At 36.3% G+C, this 17,822-nt stretch overlaps 3 protein-coding genes across 9 annotated transcripts in view; 1 reads left to right on the top strand and 2 right to left on the bottom strand.

Moving 5' to 3' along the window:
• Positions 1 to 4,597, bottom strand: part of ttll5 (tubulin tyrosine ligase-like family, member 5) — a 65,376-nt gene extending 60,779 nt beyond the window's left edge. For both annotated transcript variants that reach the window (XM_088087813.1, XM_088087814.1), the window contains exon 1: positions 4,490 to 4,597. In XM_088087813.1, coding sequence (XP_087943939.1) covers positions 4,490 to 4,514 — 25 coding nt within the window. In that variant the 5' untranslated portion in view covers positions 4,515 to 4,597. The remainder of the gene's footprint in view (positions 1 to 4,489) is intronic.
• erg28 (ergosterol biosynthesis 28 homolog) lies at positions 185 to 3,461 on the top strand. Of its 2 annotated transcripts, none has more exons than XM_042501401.2 (5): positions 185 to 340; positions 581 to 718; positions 1,905 to 1,995; positions 2,077 to 2,195; positions 2,302 to 3,461. In XM_042501401.2, the coding sequence occupies exons 2-5, from the start codon at positions 586 to 588 to the stop codon at positions 2,388 to 2,390; spliced, it is 432 nt and encodes a 143-aa protein (XP_042357335.1). In that variant the 5' UTR covers positions 185 to 340; positions 581 to 585; the 3' UTR covers positions 2,391 to 3,461. The 2 variants fall into 2 exon arrangements, with proteins under 2 accessions (XP_042357335.1, XP_042357336.1); XM_042501402.2 differs by having other exon boundaries at positions 188 to 340; positions 564 to 718.
• Positions 4,598 to 5,823: 1,226 nt separating the features above from the next.
• The window catches only part of flvcr2a (FLVCR choline and putative heme transporter 2a), a 28,322-nt gene continuing 16,323 nt past the window's right edge, over positions 5,824 to 17,822 (bottom strand). For 3 of the 5 annotated variants that reach the window (XM_088087821.1, XM_088087819.1, XM_042501373.2), the window contains 7 exons: positions 16,221 to 16,288; positions 15,771 to 15,874; positions 12,890 to 13,000; positions 11,261 to 11,366; positions 11,058 to 11,169; positions 10,241 to 10,308; positions 5,824 to 9,077 (listed from right to left, as the gene is read on the bottom strand). In XM_088087821.1, the coding sequence (XP_087943947.1) occupies positions 8,943 to 9,077; positions 10,241 to 10,308; positions 11,058 to 11,169; positions 11,261 to 11,366; positions 12,890 to 13,000; positions 15,771 to 15,874; positions 16,221 to 16,288 (704 nt within the window). In that variant the 3' untranslated portion in view covers positions 5,824 to 8,942. The remainder of the gene's footprint in view (positions 9,078 to 10,240; positions 10,309 to 11,057; positions 11,170 to 11,260; positions 11,367 to 12,889; positions 13,001 to 15,770; positions 15,875 to 16,220; positions 16,289 to 17,822) is intronic. The other 2 variants (XM_042501374.2, XM_042501375.2) reach the window with 2 other exon arrangements.

Raw genomic sequence — 17,822 nt, 5'->3', positions numbered from 1 at the left:
TCACAGGACGGAATTCTCTCGCTCCACATCTACTCTTTGTTTGAACGCAGCCTAGCATACAGTCTACAGGTGACCGGTTTGCTTGACTTCTATTGGTTAGCGAAGAAAGTAGGCGGAACCGGAACGCTCATTTGGGCCAATCATATCAATGGTACGATTGAATGGAGCCATCTCTTCAGCTCTGTGATTGGCCAACATCACAGTCCAAGATTGAAAGACTTTACCATTGTAAACGTAACACCATAGTCAGTTGGCTTGAGTCCCAGTTAATTATTTTGTATCCAGTCCTCTCCTCACTTTGAAGAAAATGTTCAGATGGTAGTTTTATAGAGGCTGTCAGGTAAATATCGCAGAATTTATGTTATCATTCATCATAATATGCTCGTTAATTGTACTAACTAGGTTACAGCAGCGTTAGCTTGGTATGTCATGTTAGTTATTGCATAGGATCTCTTTCTAGCTGCAGGATGATCTGTCAGAAATCATTGAGCATTATTCTGTCTGTGATATGAGCAGCCAGCTGCACGTGCACTGGCCTCCTGCTGACACAGTTTCTCTGACAGGTGCGTCTCTCACACAGAAAACATGAGTCGCTTTCTGAACGTCCTGCGGAGCTGGCTGGTGATGGTGTCCGTCATCGCGATGGGAAACACCGTGCAGAGTTTCAGAGATCACAGCTTTCTGTCAGAGAAGCTCTACACAGGCACGCCAGAGTTTGGTGAGAAAGCTAAGTTTGTCTGACAAAACTTAATGGACATTTACAGCCTCACACCACCACCATATTTTTCAGTAATCTTGCTTAATTGGTGATGTGATTTCCCAATAAATAGTATGTAAAATAACATTGAATAGAAAAATCTATGTGGAATTTGTATCAGATGCTAAATCAACATTTAAGCTATCGGGATTACCAAAATAGTCAGATATGCAGTGGTGGAGGAAGTATTCAGAGCCTTTACTTAAGTAAATGTACTACTACCACACAGTGAAAATACTTTGTTTCTAGTAAAAGTCCTGCATTGAAAACATTACGCAAGTAAAAGTATGTAAGTTAATTCAGGAAATTATTGAGGTATTAAATGTAAGTATTTAATGAGGTATTAAATTAAGGTAGCTTGTTAATTTGTCTGTTTTAATTCATCTATTTTAGTTTTTTTAGACTCTTAATGTATTCTTTTATTCTTTCTCAATCATGTTTAATTCTATTATTATTACTATTATTTCTGTGTTTACTGCTAATATTCTTTGAATTGTATTTGCTCTTATCGGTGGGGGCTGTTGTTATTTTTGTTTTGTAGTTGTTTCTCACTTGTTTATTTCTACTTTAAATTTTGTCTGGTCGTAGTTCAGCATTATGGTTTGGCTCTTATAAGTTATCTCCCTTCTTGCCTTATTTGTCCAAGCAAACTCTATTTTAAAAAGGTGCAAAATAAATAGTTATTATTTTTTATTATTATTTACATCCATTTAATAACTTAAAATAATTGAGGAAGGAAAAGGAAAAGTAAGTCCTCATATTTAAAAAGCTAGAACCATGAAATATTTTTACATAAAAAAATAAATATTCATCAAAATAGTCCTGCTAATTTTCCTTTAAGTTGACTGATCATCTCGGCTGTACTTGTATATCTTCATATGGGTTGTGTACAATAATTTGTAAAGTAACCACTTGCTAAAGTTATCAAAAAATTGTAGTGGAGTAAAAAATAGAATATTTGTAGTGTGGTGAAGTAGAAATATAATGTGGCATGAAATTAAAATACACAAGTAAATATACCTAAAATTTGTAAAAGCTGGTTGTAAATTAAATGAGGCAGACTAAGATAAATGATTAACTACATCATGATTTGTTTCCCATTTGTCTAACTCCATCATTCCTGATTTTAACTTTCTCCTTTCGTCAGTGAACGGTCTCCAAGCTCGAACATTTGGTATTTGGACGTTGCTGTCGTCGATCATTCGCTGTTCCTGCGCCATTGATATCCAGAACAGAACGTAAGACAGCTTCTCACTTCCTGCACCTTGTTTCTGTCAACAACCTTCAAACTGTGTGTTCTCACTGTGTGTCTCCTGCAGGCTGTATCACATCACCTTATGGACGTTCGTGCTGGCGTTGGGTCACTTCCTGTCTGAAGCCTTCATCTATAAAACGGCTCCCCTCACTATCGGGGTCATGGCTCCTCTCATTGTGGCAAGTGAGTGTTGACCGTACTGCTGATGTGTACATTATCCCTTCAATTATTAGATGTTTTTAAGGTATTAAAACATCTTTACAAATATCCTCTTCGTGTGTTTTTCCAGGTTTCTCCATCATAGGGATGCTGATTGGATTCCAGTGTATCCCAGAGACACAAGAGGAAGTCGGAGCGCGACAGAAGAAGCGAAACTGAATCCCGGCTGTTAGATTTTCCTCCCACCTCCACAGTGACATCAGACACTATAGTGGGCCAGTGTGCTGCTTCTTGCCTTGAAGAACATGAGATCTGGTCGTACATTCATTTCTAACACTTTCTACAGACAATATACATCTTCATCTGTATTTGATGTTTGTTTTTTTTAATCTGAGATTTTACACTAACAGTGCAATCAAAAATGCAATGAGGTCATGTTACACTATAGTGATTGATATTTGTCAGTTTATAATGAATTATTTTAAGTGATCAATATGTGGAGGTTTACCTGAGTTAAGCCTCACAAGATATTTAACACTTTGAAAAACATGGGAAAAAGGCAATCAGCAGCTTGGCATGAAATGTCCCGCAAATTGCAAAAAAAATTAGTAAAAGGTGACAAGAAAATGAGCCCAAAACTATCTTTTTAAAAAGGAGAATCATTAGAGAATTATAAAATAACTAGGAAAACATATCAACAAAATGATATTTGTAATTACCATAATTATACATTTAAAATTAGGTAACAGAAATATACACATTTATTAGTAATATATTTTAACAAGTTTTTCAGGTCTTTTTTTTTGTTTTTTCCTTCCTTTCTTATTTTATGCTAATTTCAGTTCATTATTATTGTTTTATTGTAACTTGTTTTGCATTTTTTTTTGGTCATTTCTTGTAACGTTGCTTATTGTCTTCTTTCCATGTTTTTGACCGAAGGTTTCAAAGAGTTAATGTTTTAGAATGACATTCATCTATATGTCTTTGCTCATTAACGAATCCAGCGTAGATTTCTTTGAGAAGAGCTTTATTTCTCTGATTTTTTAAAAATCATGATCTACCAAAGAACTTGGACGACTAAACAGTCTAAAACTATGCTCTTCATTACAAAGTCTCATAAACACAACTATCAACAAATATTTTTGATGTTTGTTTTGTGCTGTGAAATGTTTGTACACCTTTTGAATTTATGCAAAATTCTTGTCCTAGAAAACCTTTTAAAAATGACATGATTAGATTTTTGATGTTTTCTACTAAATTAATAAATGAATTATATGTATTTACACAGTACAGATGGAGAATACTTGAGACGTGTCGTTTCTAAAAGTGAATATTTGCATTATTTTCCACTAACACAGGAATACTTCAGCCACAAAATGATCATTTGTACATCAATCAATCTGCCTTTGTGAACGAAGAATTTAAAAACAAAATTATGGATGAATTGATGTAAAGGGGACCATCTAAAAATAATGTGAAAAAAATGTTGTAATAATATAATTTTATGAGAAATTAACTGTGTTCATAACCAGGGTAATTAAGCATGTAACACTTTAACATCACTTTTAAATGATGTGGAAAAATCTGTTGGATTAATTGAATCTTTACTAATCCACTCTAAAGTGTGTGTTCATAATCATGGTAACAGTTCATAACACTTTAAAATTCCTTTTAAAGAATGTGAAAACTTAATTTTTAAGAGGAATCAACTTAGAAATGTGTGTTTTTCAGTTAATAACCCATACAAGTTCATTTATTCAAACCAAGTTTTTCACATTATCTATGTTAAATTCCATTATATATTTAATTACCATATTTATAAACACATGTTTTTAAGTTAATTACTGGTTTGATTAATAAGGATAAACTAGTAATCAGTTATGTGTCTGGTATATTTGGGAGTCCATCAGCCACAATGACAGGTAGCTAAAACAGTTCATTTCCAACCCTGAACTCGTGCAATATAATCAAAGTCCTATTTATCCAGTTGTATGCTCAGTACTTCTCACACACATACATTTTTGCTAAAACCTTACTATTTAAAACTAAAATAAGAATGAGTAATATCTTGCCGTCTTTAAAGCCAGAATCTAATATTACGGTTTTAACTTAAAGTTAATGTTTTCCTATTTAAATACTGAGGTTTTAAAATCCTGTCTGAGAGTTTGTTAGCATGTTTTAATGCAGTTATAGTGACAATGTCCCATACTTTAGCCGCTGCTGGCTGCTGGCTGCTAACTGGTTTTTGTTGTTTTGTACTCTGAAAACAGTTTCCAGTCCTAAATAAAAGTTTATATCATAATTTTTAATTTACTCACCATCGTCCAGAGTGCTCCCATACATTTTAACACAAAGATATTAAAACAAATACAGCCATACTGAGCTCCTCATCCGAGCGTAATCCAAAATGGTTTCCCGCCTTCGTCTTCAATCAGTAACACCTGTGTTTACCGGTGTGAACTTAAATCCAGCGGCCTGCATTAGCCAGCGCCCCCAGTGGTCTGGCGTGATATTACATTTAGACATAAATCAAACATATGGCCCCTGCATTAGTTTTGCTGTTGTTAATTCAATTTATTTGAATTTATTCAGTTGAACGTGGTCAACAATCAGTTAATATGTTTGCTGTTCAAGGTTACTCGAAATACGTACTGATATTCTACTCTCATTTTAACCCTTTGAAACCTGGAAGGGCACCCCTTTCCCTTTGCTGCTTTCAGGCGCCTTTTTCAAGTATTTAAATCTTTGAACCCTGGGCAAATAGGTGAAATTTCTGTTAAGAATATGAAAAAAGGCTGATGGGATTTTTTAAATAAAAAAATAAAATAAAATAAAACTAGGTAAAAATGTATAGGGAAAATAAATTAGGGAATAGATATATTTATAATTGTGATGATTTGATCAAAACTATGTTATAGAATTATTATACATTTTAAGCACTTTTTCTAGATCATGTCCTTGCTTTGTTTTATTATATTTTTTTTAGTTTTTTGTTTTTGTTTGTTTTTTTATTACTAATTTTCAAGTAATATTACTAATTTCTTGTTCATGTTTTAGTCATTTCTGCTTTCCTTGCATTCTTCTTGTGTTTTTGAAAGAAATCAAGTCACTTTGCTCAGGTTTCAAAGGGTTAAGGGTTAAGTATCTCTTTAATTTCATATTTGGGTTGAAGCTAGAGGTTTTTTGCTGTTGTGTGTGACTTTTAAGCTCTGGATTTTCTGGATTTAGATAGGGGATGCATATATAATGTGTACACTGCTTAGTCAGGGTTTTTTTAGGTAAAACATTTAATAATAATAATAATAATAATAATAATAATACATTTTATTTATTGAGCACCTTTCAAGGTACTCAAAAGACACTTTACAAAAGCTTTAAAAAAAGAGATCAATAAATAAATTCTAATGTCCTTATTATATCCAAAAATACATACAGTGACACTTTTTTCTTGACGCTATCTAATTAGATATAGAAAACAAAAACTGTATTGATTCCTCTCATTCATCTAAATATTTGTTTTTCACTTTGATGTATTTTCTTAGTGTCATAGAATGTATCTGGTCAAAAGAGAAAGAAAAAAACTCTAAGGATGTAACATTTTTCACAGCACTGTAAAATGTCCTAAAAATACCACTGAGAGGATATCTATCTCTCACAATCACATAACATTCATTATAAAGTAGAAAAATCACGTAAAACATGTTAGTGACAAACGGCATGCACTACATTTCTTAACAAATTTACAAACTAAGTCGTTTTTTACACATAAAAACATTTCTTGTGCAAAGTGACAATTGCAGTAGCTCGATTTGCCTTCTGTTGTGTTTTTGTGCTGTGCTGAAATCCTTCACACTCCAGACGCTGTCGCATGGTGATCAGGATCATCATCACCAAATGTCTTGTAGAGATCACTTACAGTAAAATGAGGAAAACTGACCTTCCAAAGTGTACTCAGATGCACAGCATCGATCATATTTATAATCAGCAGTATGCAGAAGTGATACTTCCCTGTGATCCTGAAAGGCGGGCAGAGATGATACGCTGAGCTGCTGACTGCCACAACAGGAAAACACAACACAGTTTGTCATCCAGGGTTCCCACACACAGTCATGAAACTCCTGGAGAAGTTATGAAATTTACAAAACTGTTTTCCAGGCCTGGAAATGGTTTGGAATTGACAGAAAGTTTAGGAAAAAAATTTAAATATACATTGTTTTATGTCAAATGTTAGACAAATTTTGTTCCTTGTATTACTAATTTTAAATCTAGTGGCCTATTTAGATGCACATGGACCAGACCGGCTTCATGTCATTGCCAATGTTGGGCCCCAGATTTAAAGGAAACATGCTGTCACATTTCAGAGAAATGCCTAAAAGCTGTTGTGTATCAGGTTAAAAAATGGGTGTGACTTTGACGTTTTGTGAAGTATGTGTACGTACTGGTCTGTTATGTTGGTCTATACTGCTAGTTGATGGTGGAAATGTCAAACCAGCAAATAAAGTTTGTAAGCACTGGTAGTTTGCTCATCTGCAAATGCCTGGAAGTGCATATTTAATCAATAATGTGGGGCAATAGAGTTTTACCTATTTTAATGCTTAAAAACCTGGATCAACATCACTTTTCTTGTGCTGAATTCAGATGCATTTTACAAGTATTTGAATCCTCAGCAAACTGGTTTGATTTCTTTCAAAAACAAATGGGAAAAGACATGAGCAACTGGGCGAGAAATGTCCCGCAAATTGCAAAAAAACAAAAAGTTGTTTTCAAAACTTTCTTTCAAAAAAGCTTGGGACAGAGAGAGTCCAGAGAACTTCATGCATTATTATCGTAATTAAAAATTTAAATTTTAAAAATAATAGTAACTTTTTTAAAATTTGTAATTCTATATTTAAAATTATTTTACTTAATTATTACAATTTCTTGTGTGTGTGTGTGTCTGTGTGTGTGTGTGTTTGTTTGTTTGTTTGCTTGTTTATTTGGTTGGCTGATTGTTGTTTTCTCTGTAATTTTTACGTAATTTTCTGGTGCTTTTAACTAATTTCTTGCTATTTTCTTTGTCATTTCTTCTTAAGTTGCTCATTGCCTTTCTACCATATTTTTGGGAAAAAAAGAATGAAGCCATTTTGCCCAGGTTTCAAAGGGTTAACCTACTTAAATAAAATCACTGAAATGGGGTAAAGCGTAATAGAAAAGTCTTAAAATTCACTAGTAAAAAGTTGCAGGAAGCCTGGTCATCTGTGTCTTATCATTAAAATGAATGCCTTCAGTGACGTAAAGACTGAGTTCAGTTACACACAATATTGGTCCAATATAGGAAACGCGCACAGTTTAAATATTGCTCATTAGATGCATGGGGGGGGGTGAAGAGGTGTAAAACCCATTTAGGGTCCAAGTGCGTTCCCTTTGTGCATGATCGGACTTGTGCTCAGTTTGTGATGAACTTAGCTGCACTTGGGATATTAGTGTGAATCTCTCGTGGTAGGTGCTGAGCGTGGCGTCCACACAGTCACAGTACATCAGATGTACCGCAGGTCTGCTGGTTTTGAAAGCCTCACAGGGGGCTGCTCAGCGTGAGTCACCCTGCGTGTGCTCACTCTTCACAGCAGCCTTTTTTTTGTGTCTCTGTGGCGGTGTGTGTGTGTGTGTGTGTTTTGGCATGTTGATAGTGTCAGTGTTTATATTTTGATCTGTACACTGTGTCACTGAGAGAGTCCGTCCTCCTCATAACTTCCTCTCCTTCAGGACTTCAGGGGAAGAGACGGCTCCTTCTACATCAGCTGTCGCTTTCTGTAAAGCATGAGGACATGCAATTACAATCACATCGTCAAACATGACACAGAGTCGTTTTTTCATCAGAAGACACAAATTCTCAACTCATCATGACCTCCAGAAAGGAAACACAACATGGGCATGTCATATTAACATAACCAAAATTATTCTGTGCATTAGTTCGATATTAAACATATTAAAACCTCTCGCATCAAATCAATATAATCCAGAAATTATGTAATCATTTAAACCTATTGGTTAGTATTGTCAGTTAATCCCAACTATCCAATGATCATTTTAAAATTTAATTAAAAAGTTAATTTGATTAAAGCCACAAAAAAAGCAGATGACAAAAAACAAAAGTGCTGGGAATCTGTTTTACCTAAAGGTCCAGTGTGTAGGATTTAGTGGCATCTAGTGGTAAGTTTGCAGAACTGAAACTTAACTGGTAACCAGCATGTAGGATAACTAAGGCGGCTGATACGAAAACGTAAATGTTTGGTTTATCCATTCTGGGCAGACCCACTTTGCATATAGATATAAATGAGAAAAACACACAGAAATCCTTATTTTTTGGTGATTGTAAACAAATGAAAACATAGTTATAATACTATATACCAAAATCCTACACAGAGGACCTTTATTTATTATTCTTTAATAGTTTTATGGGAAGTTGAAATCTTTCGATAAACTGTTTTATTGCACAGTAACAGACATGAACCTGTTTGATCTGACTTTGAAATGGAGCAGAATGTACTGCATTTGCACCTCAAGTAATACTCAAACTATATATTTGATTATTCATTGATCACTGAAACTGAAAGATGTTTTTTTGTGACAGTTTTTTCAATGTTCTGGAGATTTCAGTGGCATTTTAACCGTGAAAACAAGATTTGTTGGCCTTACTCTTGTCCATTGTGTGTTTACATTTGTGTTTGTGTGTGTGTGTGTGTGTGTGTGTGTGTGTGTGTGTGTGTGTGTGTGTGTGTGTAGAGCATCATATTACTGCCATTGCAGCTTCAGAGAGTGTGTGTCCCTACCTTGGCAGGTGTGTTTGGTTTTTAGTGTGGGTTTATGCCAGTGGGCGCTGCACGCTGTGGCCCCGTAATCCTGTGCTGATGACACGGAGCCTGTAGGCTGGAACAATAGCTTTGGTGTCACACTTCTGAGGGGCCCAGAGGGGCCATTTCGTCCTCCATCCCACACCACCACCACCACCAGCAGACTGGCCCCAACTAAACCCTGCACACCCAACTAATACCACCTGATACCTCCACTCAAGCCCACTTAGTGATGAGAACATGAATCTTGCGGTAGATCATGCTAAATATGATGTAACTCTGATAAACATTTATAAAAGGATTTGTTTGGCAATATTTATTTTGATATATCTTAACTTAATCCACTATTAAGGCTTATAATGCCTGTATCATTGTTTTTCTCACTGCTGGTCTTCTCACTTCTAACTATTCAACTGAACTGGCTCATGTTGGGCTATTCAATAAATATCAGAATTATTGTTGTTGTTGTTGTTGTTATTGTTAGCATGCAAGAGATTTCCATTTTATCTGCATTCGTACTGTTAGAATTGGAATATTAGAAAAAGAGAAAGGGTGAGGGAAAAGGGTCCCAAACTTGTCTTAAACAAGGTAACGAGCGAGAAGCGTAAGACGCACAATGCAAGATTTTGTTAAAAATTGTTAAAAATTTTAAGGTGACCGTAACCACTGAAAGCCACTGGGTTTTATTTTCTGTTGGACTAAATTTGAATCTGTGATACGTGAAATACAACCAAACTATTGACCAAAAAAACTCTTTGTTTCTGATGACCTTAATAAATTAAACCTGCATTCTATTCATTAATAGCAGATTGTGAAGTGTCATTATCACAGTGTTACAGTGATTTATTAACTGATTATTACACATTACTGACCTGTTTGACAGCTGTCAGCCACACCCATGTGATAGAACAATAAAGCATGTCTTCAAATTCAAACAGAATGAGGTTTTTATAGCAGCAGATGGTAAACATGCCGTTAGAGCCGTCAGACAAAGCAGAACTGTGAGTGAAATGAACTGTGAATAGAGGATGTTTTTAGAGAGTATACAGTGAAAGTTTTCAGCAGTGTAACCACATACATTCACTCGTGTGCATGCTTGCAGCAGTGAACTGGAGTTTGAGGACTGCGGAGAAGGCATGCATTCACCCCAGAGCCAGGGCGGCATCTGACACATTCCTTCTCCACAGGGATGTGAGGAACCCACCTCTGACTTCATGTAGCATAAACACATGTACTTACACTCACTGTCTGCACCTCGTTCTGTTGAAGGTTGGCCTTCTGCCGTCGGAGATCTGACTTAATGAATCCTGTGATGAACACGGAGGAGAGGAAAAGTTTAGCTTATGGAAGTTATGGTCGTGGTGGATTTTCAGAATAAATTAGAGCTGGACTCTGTATTATGTCAGTGAGGAAACTGCAAAATGTGGAGAATTATGTTCACTTGATAAAACAGGGACAGCAAAAAGGACATCACAGTACGGAGTCGTCTGATATTGATTTTTCAGGACCAATACTGATATGATTATTAGTAGTTTATTAGACCTGTAACTGATATTTGTTTGTTTTTTTTGTGTGTGTGTATTTTTTGCACTGACCTGCATGGTGAAGAAGTGAAGTAATTTATTAACCTAGTACTTTTTTAATTTTACATGAGTAGTTCTCAAATGGTGATTTTCACTTTTACTACTTTACTATTGTTTTGTGGGAGTAATTGTATTTTTTATTTTAGTATAGATTTTCAATACTATCCCCACCACTTAATGAGTTAAGATAAAGCTTTTCAATAAGATTCAGTTTTTTAATTCAGCTGTGCCTTTGATAACTGGGAATTCTTCATTTGGCCACTAGGGGACAACCTTGTCCTAACAAAAAAAAAAGATGTGCTGTTTCTGTGGAATTGTGGGATTATAAACACTTGTTTGACTTCCTTGTAATACATCCATGGTTTTAACAGTCATGCTCTACTTCTAAAACACACACTTCAGTGTTGTTTGGTCTTGTGAGCCCTGTTTCAGGAGAGGTTTGCTGAAGACTGAGATAAAGATAAATATTTTACCTGTCAGCACAGCTCCTATAAGCAGGAAGATACACAGGAAGATGTTTCCCGCAAGAGTGCCCCATCTATCAATAATCTTCCCCTGGGAGATGGTGAAAATGATTCCAAAGATCTGAAACGAGATTCAAATGTTGAAAACGTTGTTAAAAATGTTGAACCTTTTGTATTCTGTCTTAAATGTTCACCGTGCAAACGCCACTGACCTGAGCTGAGCAGTTAAGAAGCCCAGATGAGGTTCCCTCTGATTCCGGAAAGGTGAGCTCAACTGCAAACTCAAAGCCCAGAGGCAGATATCCTGTCATGAAGAAGCTGCAGACAGACAGACAGACAGACAAAGAGAGAGACAGACAGGCAGACAGACAGGCAGATGGTAGAGGTCAAATAAAAAGCTAAAACAACACTGTTTGTTCTTCAGTAGTTTTTCATCGTAACCGTGTTATAGAAAAAACACAAAATAGGGAAAGTGTGCATTGCTGTATAACACATCCTGTCTGGGTTTCAGGAACAAAAAGCAGACAAAGGCATTACTATGGAAACCAGTTATGGGCTTAATCAGCTTACCATAAAAAGCAATAATTGTAAGGACAAAGCACGTGGACTGGGGGGGATCGGCAGAGCTTTAATATTACTTTGACAAAGCAGTTCTCGTGCCAGATGAGAGAAATGCAAAGACACATGAACTACAACAGCACCAGAATATTTAGGGCATTACTAACAAAATGTTAAGAGCTGTTCAGACCTGTGGGCATCAAATGTGATAGACTTGGTTCACCATAAACTCAGGCTTAAAATTTAGTCTAAAAGCTGTGCCATCAGACAAGTCAAAGCAAACCTTCTCTTCAGTCATCATTTAAGGCTTAAATGTCCATGTCGGGGTTTCCAGGGTTCACAGAGCATAACAGCATCAATGGATTGATATAAAATGGACATGTTTTGGGAGGAGGCAATGTTAAAATTGATACTCTTTTACTTGTGATTATCTTTGAGTCAGCAGATGTAAATATGACATCAGAAAGACCTTTGACTCTTGCATCAAACAGATGTTGGTGTTCGGTCACTTAAGGACACAACTTAAGACGGACAAAAAGTCAGCATCAACCATCGTCACTATTCTGCGTCAAACTGACGAATGCATAAGACATTACCATAACCGTATATTATAAATAAAGATGGACAACACGACAGCCACCCAAAACGTGAAGCCAAAACTCCATGTCAACAAATGGGACACGGGCAAAACTATAAACTAAAATTACATGTCAAATCAATTCTTCTCAAAGATGTTTTTTTGTCATTTTAAGTACTTATCTTATTGTTCAATAGTTTGTTTTTCTTATAAGTTGGTTTTCATGAGTGATTTGATGATATCAAAAAGGGGTTTTGACGTCACGGTTGACAGCTGTGTGTGTGCCTGTCGGTGTGCTCACTATCAGCAGCACTGCTCAAGAATGGTTGGACAGGTGTTTAGGCAGGAACTCGATACCGCAGACAGCGCAAGATGGCAGCAACCGTATTCGGGACAGTCTATAGTTAATTTTAAAAATGTCGGTTACCCAGTGTCACAACCTACAGTCCACCAAATATGAAGAACACTGGTGGCCGGCCAAGTGATTACATCATAGACACAAAGTCTTAATGATAACAAAATAAAGTCCAAAGTTTCACATTAACAAGTTGGCATAACAAATCTCAGATTTATATCTCAAGATTTCACGCCCTGCTGGAACCCTTTTTATTATCTCTTCTGAACTATGGTTAATTTTTTACTACTTTAAACTCTGGCTGTGATTGTTTATGGCATCTGCAGCTACTTCTATGTAATGGTTACCTACCCTAAAACTCCAGCTGTGATAAACACCAACCACAAGTGCCCCAGGTTGAGGGTGAAGGTGTAGACCAGCATGCCAATCAGAGAGAGGAGATACACGGCCAAGGTGGTTTGTCTGAGGAGAGAAGAGAGGAATATTTATCTCACAAATTAAAAATACAAACCATACAGCAATACGTTAAATGAACACACAGAACATTATGACTGTGAGGAGATTATTTTCATTGAAGACTCACGAATCACAGTAGAAATCCCATATAATCCTACTCAACATTTACAGTAATGTGTAAGAATCTGAATCTCGTGACAAGACTCGTGTTTGCTACACGCCTGCCAAATCTGATCAAACAAAAGAAGTCCTACGTCATAATTTGACAACAAGATTTCTGGTATGTATACATTTGTACAAGCCATTTCATCAGTAACAGGGGAAATATTTCCTGACTATCCTTCATCTATATTCTGATAATTCTATACTTAAAGGAATACCATATCCTCCATATGATCATTTCTGTCATTTACTCACGTTGTGTTACCTTGAATTAGGGATGAAAGCTCATATTTTTCTCACATGCCTGCGGGGTGAACAAAGATCCAAATACTAGAAAAATTCTTGATGAACTGAAGTCATAGGTGATAGGTTTTAACCCTTTGAAATCTGAGCAAATTGGCTTTTTTTCTTTCAAAAACATGAGAAGAATGGAAGGAGCAATTTAAGAGGTAATCGCCTGTAAAAGTGAACAAAACTACCTAAAAAAAGGGCACAAAAAAATGAAAGTAAAAAACAAACACGGAAATATGTGGGAAAAAATGCACTTAAAAATAACAATTATTCTGCAACATTATTTTAAATATATAATGATCATAGACAATGATCATTATTTTCTGGACCTTTTCCCAAGTTTTTTTTTTTTTTTTTAAGTTTTCTAAATTCACTAATTTCTTGAAATTTGCAAAACATTTCTTGCAGAGTTGCTTATTGCCTTTTTACCCATGTTTTCTAAAGACGTCAAATCAATTTGCTCAGGGTTTAGAAGTTAAATACCTGTGAAAGCACTCTGAATGCAGCACAAGAAAAGTGATGTCAATCCAGGTTTCAAATGGTTAACAACAGAAAAACTATATCTGAACATAAGTTTACAAACTGTCACACAACTCGTGCAGTATAATCCCAAATGTCAGTTTCCAAACATATGCATTCTTGCTAAAACCTTCAGCTTAAACAGTCTTACAAACGGAGTTACACACTGTCGCTGGTAATACAGAAGTGTTTTGGTGAAAATGCATGTGTTTGGGAAGTACTGGGCCTGAAACTACATAAATGAGACTTAAATTATGCTGTAGAAGTTGTGTGTGTGTTTGTAAAACAATATGCTGTTGTTAAATGTCATTTCCTATGGCTTTAACTCTTCAAGAATTATTCAAAAGTTTTTGGATTCTCCGTTCACTGTGGAGGCTTGCGAGAAAAACAGCTTCTTCCTGAATTCAGTGTAAGATGGGGTGAGAAACTGATAAATAATCATTTGGGGAGGTGAAGTATTCCTTTAAAAAATAGGTATGAAGTTATACACCCAAATTTAGCGTTTGGTTTTGGGGTTTTTTTTGCATTAATAATAAAACAATCTGCTTTCATAGATTTGTCAACACCTGTGTGGGTTGGTGGTTATTTGATGCCTTTATACACATTTTATATTACATTTGAAAGAACACCTGTCAACACATCATTCAGTCTGCAAGAAATATATCACAAAGAGCAAAACGCAACGCAAAACGTCTGTACAACCAGTAATGGGAAAGCATAACAGGCCAGTAGCCTCCACATTAACATGCATCATTTCGTGCATCTCATCCGTTAAACGTATATAATGCATTATGGCACATTTAACCAGGACGCTGCTTACAAATGTCCTCAGATACTACCGCTGCATGATATAAAAACTATTTAATAGTTTTATTTGTAATGTTTTGTGTCAGATCCAGCATCTTTTCCCGATGGATGTCTCACTTGAAATGAAATTCCTCACTTTATAATCCGTCCTCCGCATAAACAATATTCTTAAGTCACTGAAGACCCCTGATCATAACTCAGGCCATCTGCATAAACAGGCTTACTCCGATGAAGCTGTCTCTTGTACAACCACGCGTAAAATACGGCTGCAAAACATTTTTGTTAATATAACGTAGTCCTTCGACTCTCTCCCACATTGGACAATAGGCGTGAGAGGGTCGACGTAAATCTGGGCCTGACTGCTTGGACAGCGAAGCATCCCAATGGCATGTAAGGAATCTGAGGGCCTAGGATTTTTTCCAGTCATAATAGTTTTCATGCCAGGTCACTGAAAGCCGTGTACCAAACAACTACTACTTCGAAAACAGCTTTGAAAAAGTGAAAAGTACTGACAAGCTTGATGCTGACAAAACAACAGCATCAATAATATCAATAATCAGATACAATTTGTTAATATTCACTTAAATGATTGAATTCTTAGTATTTTCCATGTTTAATGTGGTGGCCTGAGATGTGACCTGCAGGAGCAGCAGAGTATAGCCTGTCAGCTCAGATCAGCAGAGAGGGACGTCAGAAATAAAATGCTGGATTCTCATTCGTGCCCACTTTAAACAAATGTGGGCACGAATCCACTTGGACATCTCCCAGTGAATGGTTGATGTAAGAGACGTCCATGCAAGGAGGCCGTGTGTAAAAGTAGATTGGTAATTTGTTTTCCAAATTGTTGAACCTTATGGACTAATTTACTGAAAGGAAATAAAAACAAATCATTTTAATGTCCATTAAGGTTAGTAGATATATAGAAACCCATGAAGAAAGTCTGTTCATTTTGTCCATCAAACTGTACTAAAAACAGTGTTTCATATAAATATCTTACTTGTATGTTTTGGTCTTGTCCAACCAAATGCCACATATGAGTGACCCCGCCATGCCAGCGATGACAATAGTAAGACCAATTCTCCCAGCATTCACCTCTTCACCCTGAGAGGAAAATCATTGACATATCTGGTTTTACAGACCATACAGGGCATCTGTGACATTGTACACCCTTCAGTTGTCTTGTCCTGGAAGCTCTGAGCCATAACAATCAGACTCCCAGACCTCAGTTATCTATGTCAGGGTCATCTGAACAGTTTAACAGTTATCAGCGTCACAGAAAACAAATGTCTACATGCTGGTCGGCCACTATTGACACCAAGTACATGGCAGGAAAGAATGGTTAAAGAGCAAAGAATGGAAGAAAACAGAGAACAAAGACAGAAACACTAGTTGGAAATGAAGTGCATAAGGATGTAGTATATTTTCATGCAGACACACTGAGACTTACGGGATAATGGTCAATGATCATCCGATTCAACAGTGTGGAAATAGAATAGAAGCAACCAACGTTCAGCCCTGCAGACAACAAACAGAAATCAGGGTTTATTTTGAGAGGACCTGTAGGGAATGAAGACAGTACAGATGGGTCCTCATGTTTGCCCCTAAAAACACTGCTGACAGCTTCACACATTAAGTTCATTATAGCCTTCAGACTTGTCACTTCTTGGCTAATAGTTTGAGTTTAACAGAGCACAAGGACACAAAATGTCCTTAAATGAAGGATAAACATTTAACAGTAACGCATTTTAGTATGCTTCTGACAATCATTAACACTGTCTTCATTCAATAGTGACCTTTGAGCAAAAAGCGTAACACCTCAGAAGACCTTTAAATCAATTCTATATAAAGGCAGTGCGCTGGAAGTCAGTGTGTCACATCGTCATATCTGCAAACCAGCTGATAAAGACTGTGAGTTCAACAAATTTGACTGTGGCAGCTTCGACTACAGACATCTATTTTGAGGCGTTTTCAACTTTGTTACCTTTCACCTCGATATCGCAACGAAATAATTGCATGAGTGTGTGATAAAAGTACGATGCTGGAGTCTGGGATGACCTGCATGTTACGATAATGTCATCAACACACCATCATGACACATGTGAAGACACAGATCTGCTATCTTTATGATATCATTTTATGTGACCTTCCTGTGAACCTGCGGCATGCTGAAATTACACAGAACAAAGATGGGAACACAACACTTTTATTTTCGCTTCTATTTTTTACAACATCCAAACCTGAGTATGTGATAAAAGTAAAATGTTGGAGTCTGGGAAGACCTGCATATCGCAATGATGTCATCAAGACACCATAATGACACAGAAGCATGTGAAGACAGATCTGACCCCCTCTCTGATATCTTTATGATAGAATTTAAAGTGACCTTCATAAAAACCCGCAGCATGCTTAAATTACACTGAATAAAAATTCGAATGCGACACTTTTGTTTTTTTCTCCCGTTGTTCGCAGGTTTAAGTTAAAGATCTATGACCTTTATATGCATAGAAAATACTTATTTCTCTCACATTCTGGTTGAATATTTGTTGAAAACCATGTTACTAAGTGCTTCTACTTGACCGTGACCAAAGATGCATTTCTGCATTCATTAGTTCTGTGAAATACTAATGAATTTCTATTTCAAGATAAAACTGCACATTTTAGAGCGGCCTTTAATTGTTAGCTAAACCTGTGAAGACAAAAGAGTTGCATTTGAATTATTGTTCAGTGTAGCATTTTTAGGAAGTAAGGTCATGTATGGGGATGTAATTTATTTATAAGAGCAGGAGGGTGGCCAGGTTGTGACTATATATATATATATATAGTATATCATGACACTCCCCAGAGTGACAAACATCTTTACTTGAGCCTCCCTAAGTGACTGGGAGAAAATGCATGACCCTCCCTTCACCATAAATAGCCATGATAATGGTAAATTGTGTGATTTTGAAGAATTCTGTGAAAAACATGCTTTTCAAACCCACTTGAGGTTTTGGGGCTTATGAGGGTATTTAAAATAAATATAATTTAAAGTTGATTGTCACGCCCTAAA

Source organism: Plectropomus leopardus, chromosome 14 (assembly GCF_026936395.1).
Source record: "Plectropomus leopardus strain MGB_pleo_1.0 chromosome 14, ASM2693639v1, whole genome shotgun sequence".
Taxonomy (NCBI): Eukaryota; Metazoa; Chordata; class Actinopteri; order Perciformes; family Serranidae; genus Plectropomus; species Plectropomus leopardus.
This window is presented reverse-complemented; position numbering and strand designations above follow the sequence as displayed.

What these genes read in the sequence shown, in the direction of transcription:
- erg28 (XM_042501401.2), top strand. Translation starts at nt 586, where the DNA reads ATGAGTCGCTTTCTGAACGTCCTGCGGAGCTGGCTGGTGATGGTGTCC. An exon ending in CACAGGCACGCCAGAGTTTG is followed by an intron (nt 719 to 1,904) that starts GTGAGAAAGCTA and finishes TCCTTTCGTCAG; the next exon opens with TGAACGGTCTCCAAGCTCGA. An exon ending in ATTGATATCCAGAACAGAAC is followed by an intron (nt 1,996 to 2,076) that starts GTAAGACAGCTT and finishes TGTCTCCTGCAG; the next exon opens with GCTGTATCACATCACCTTAT.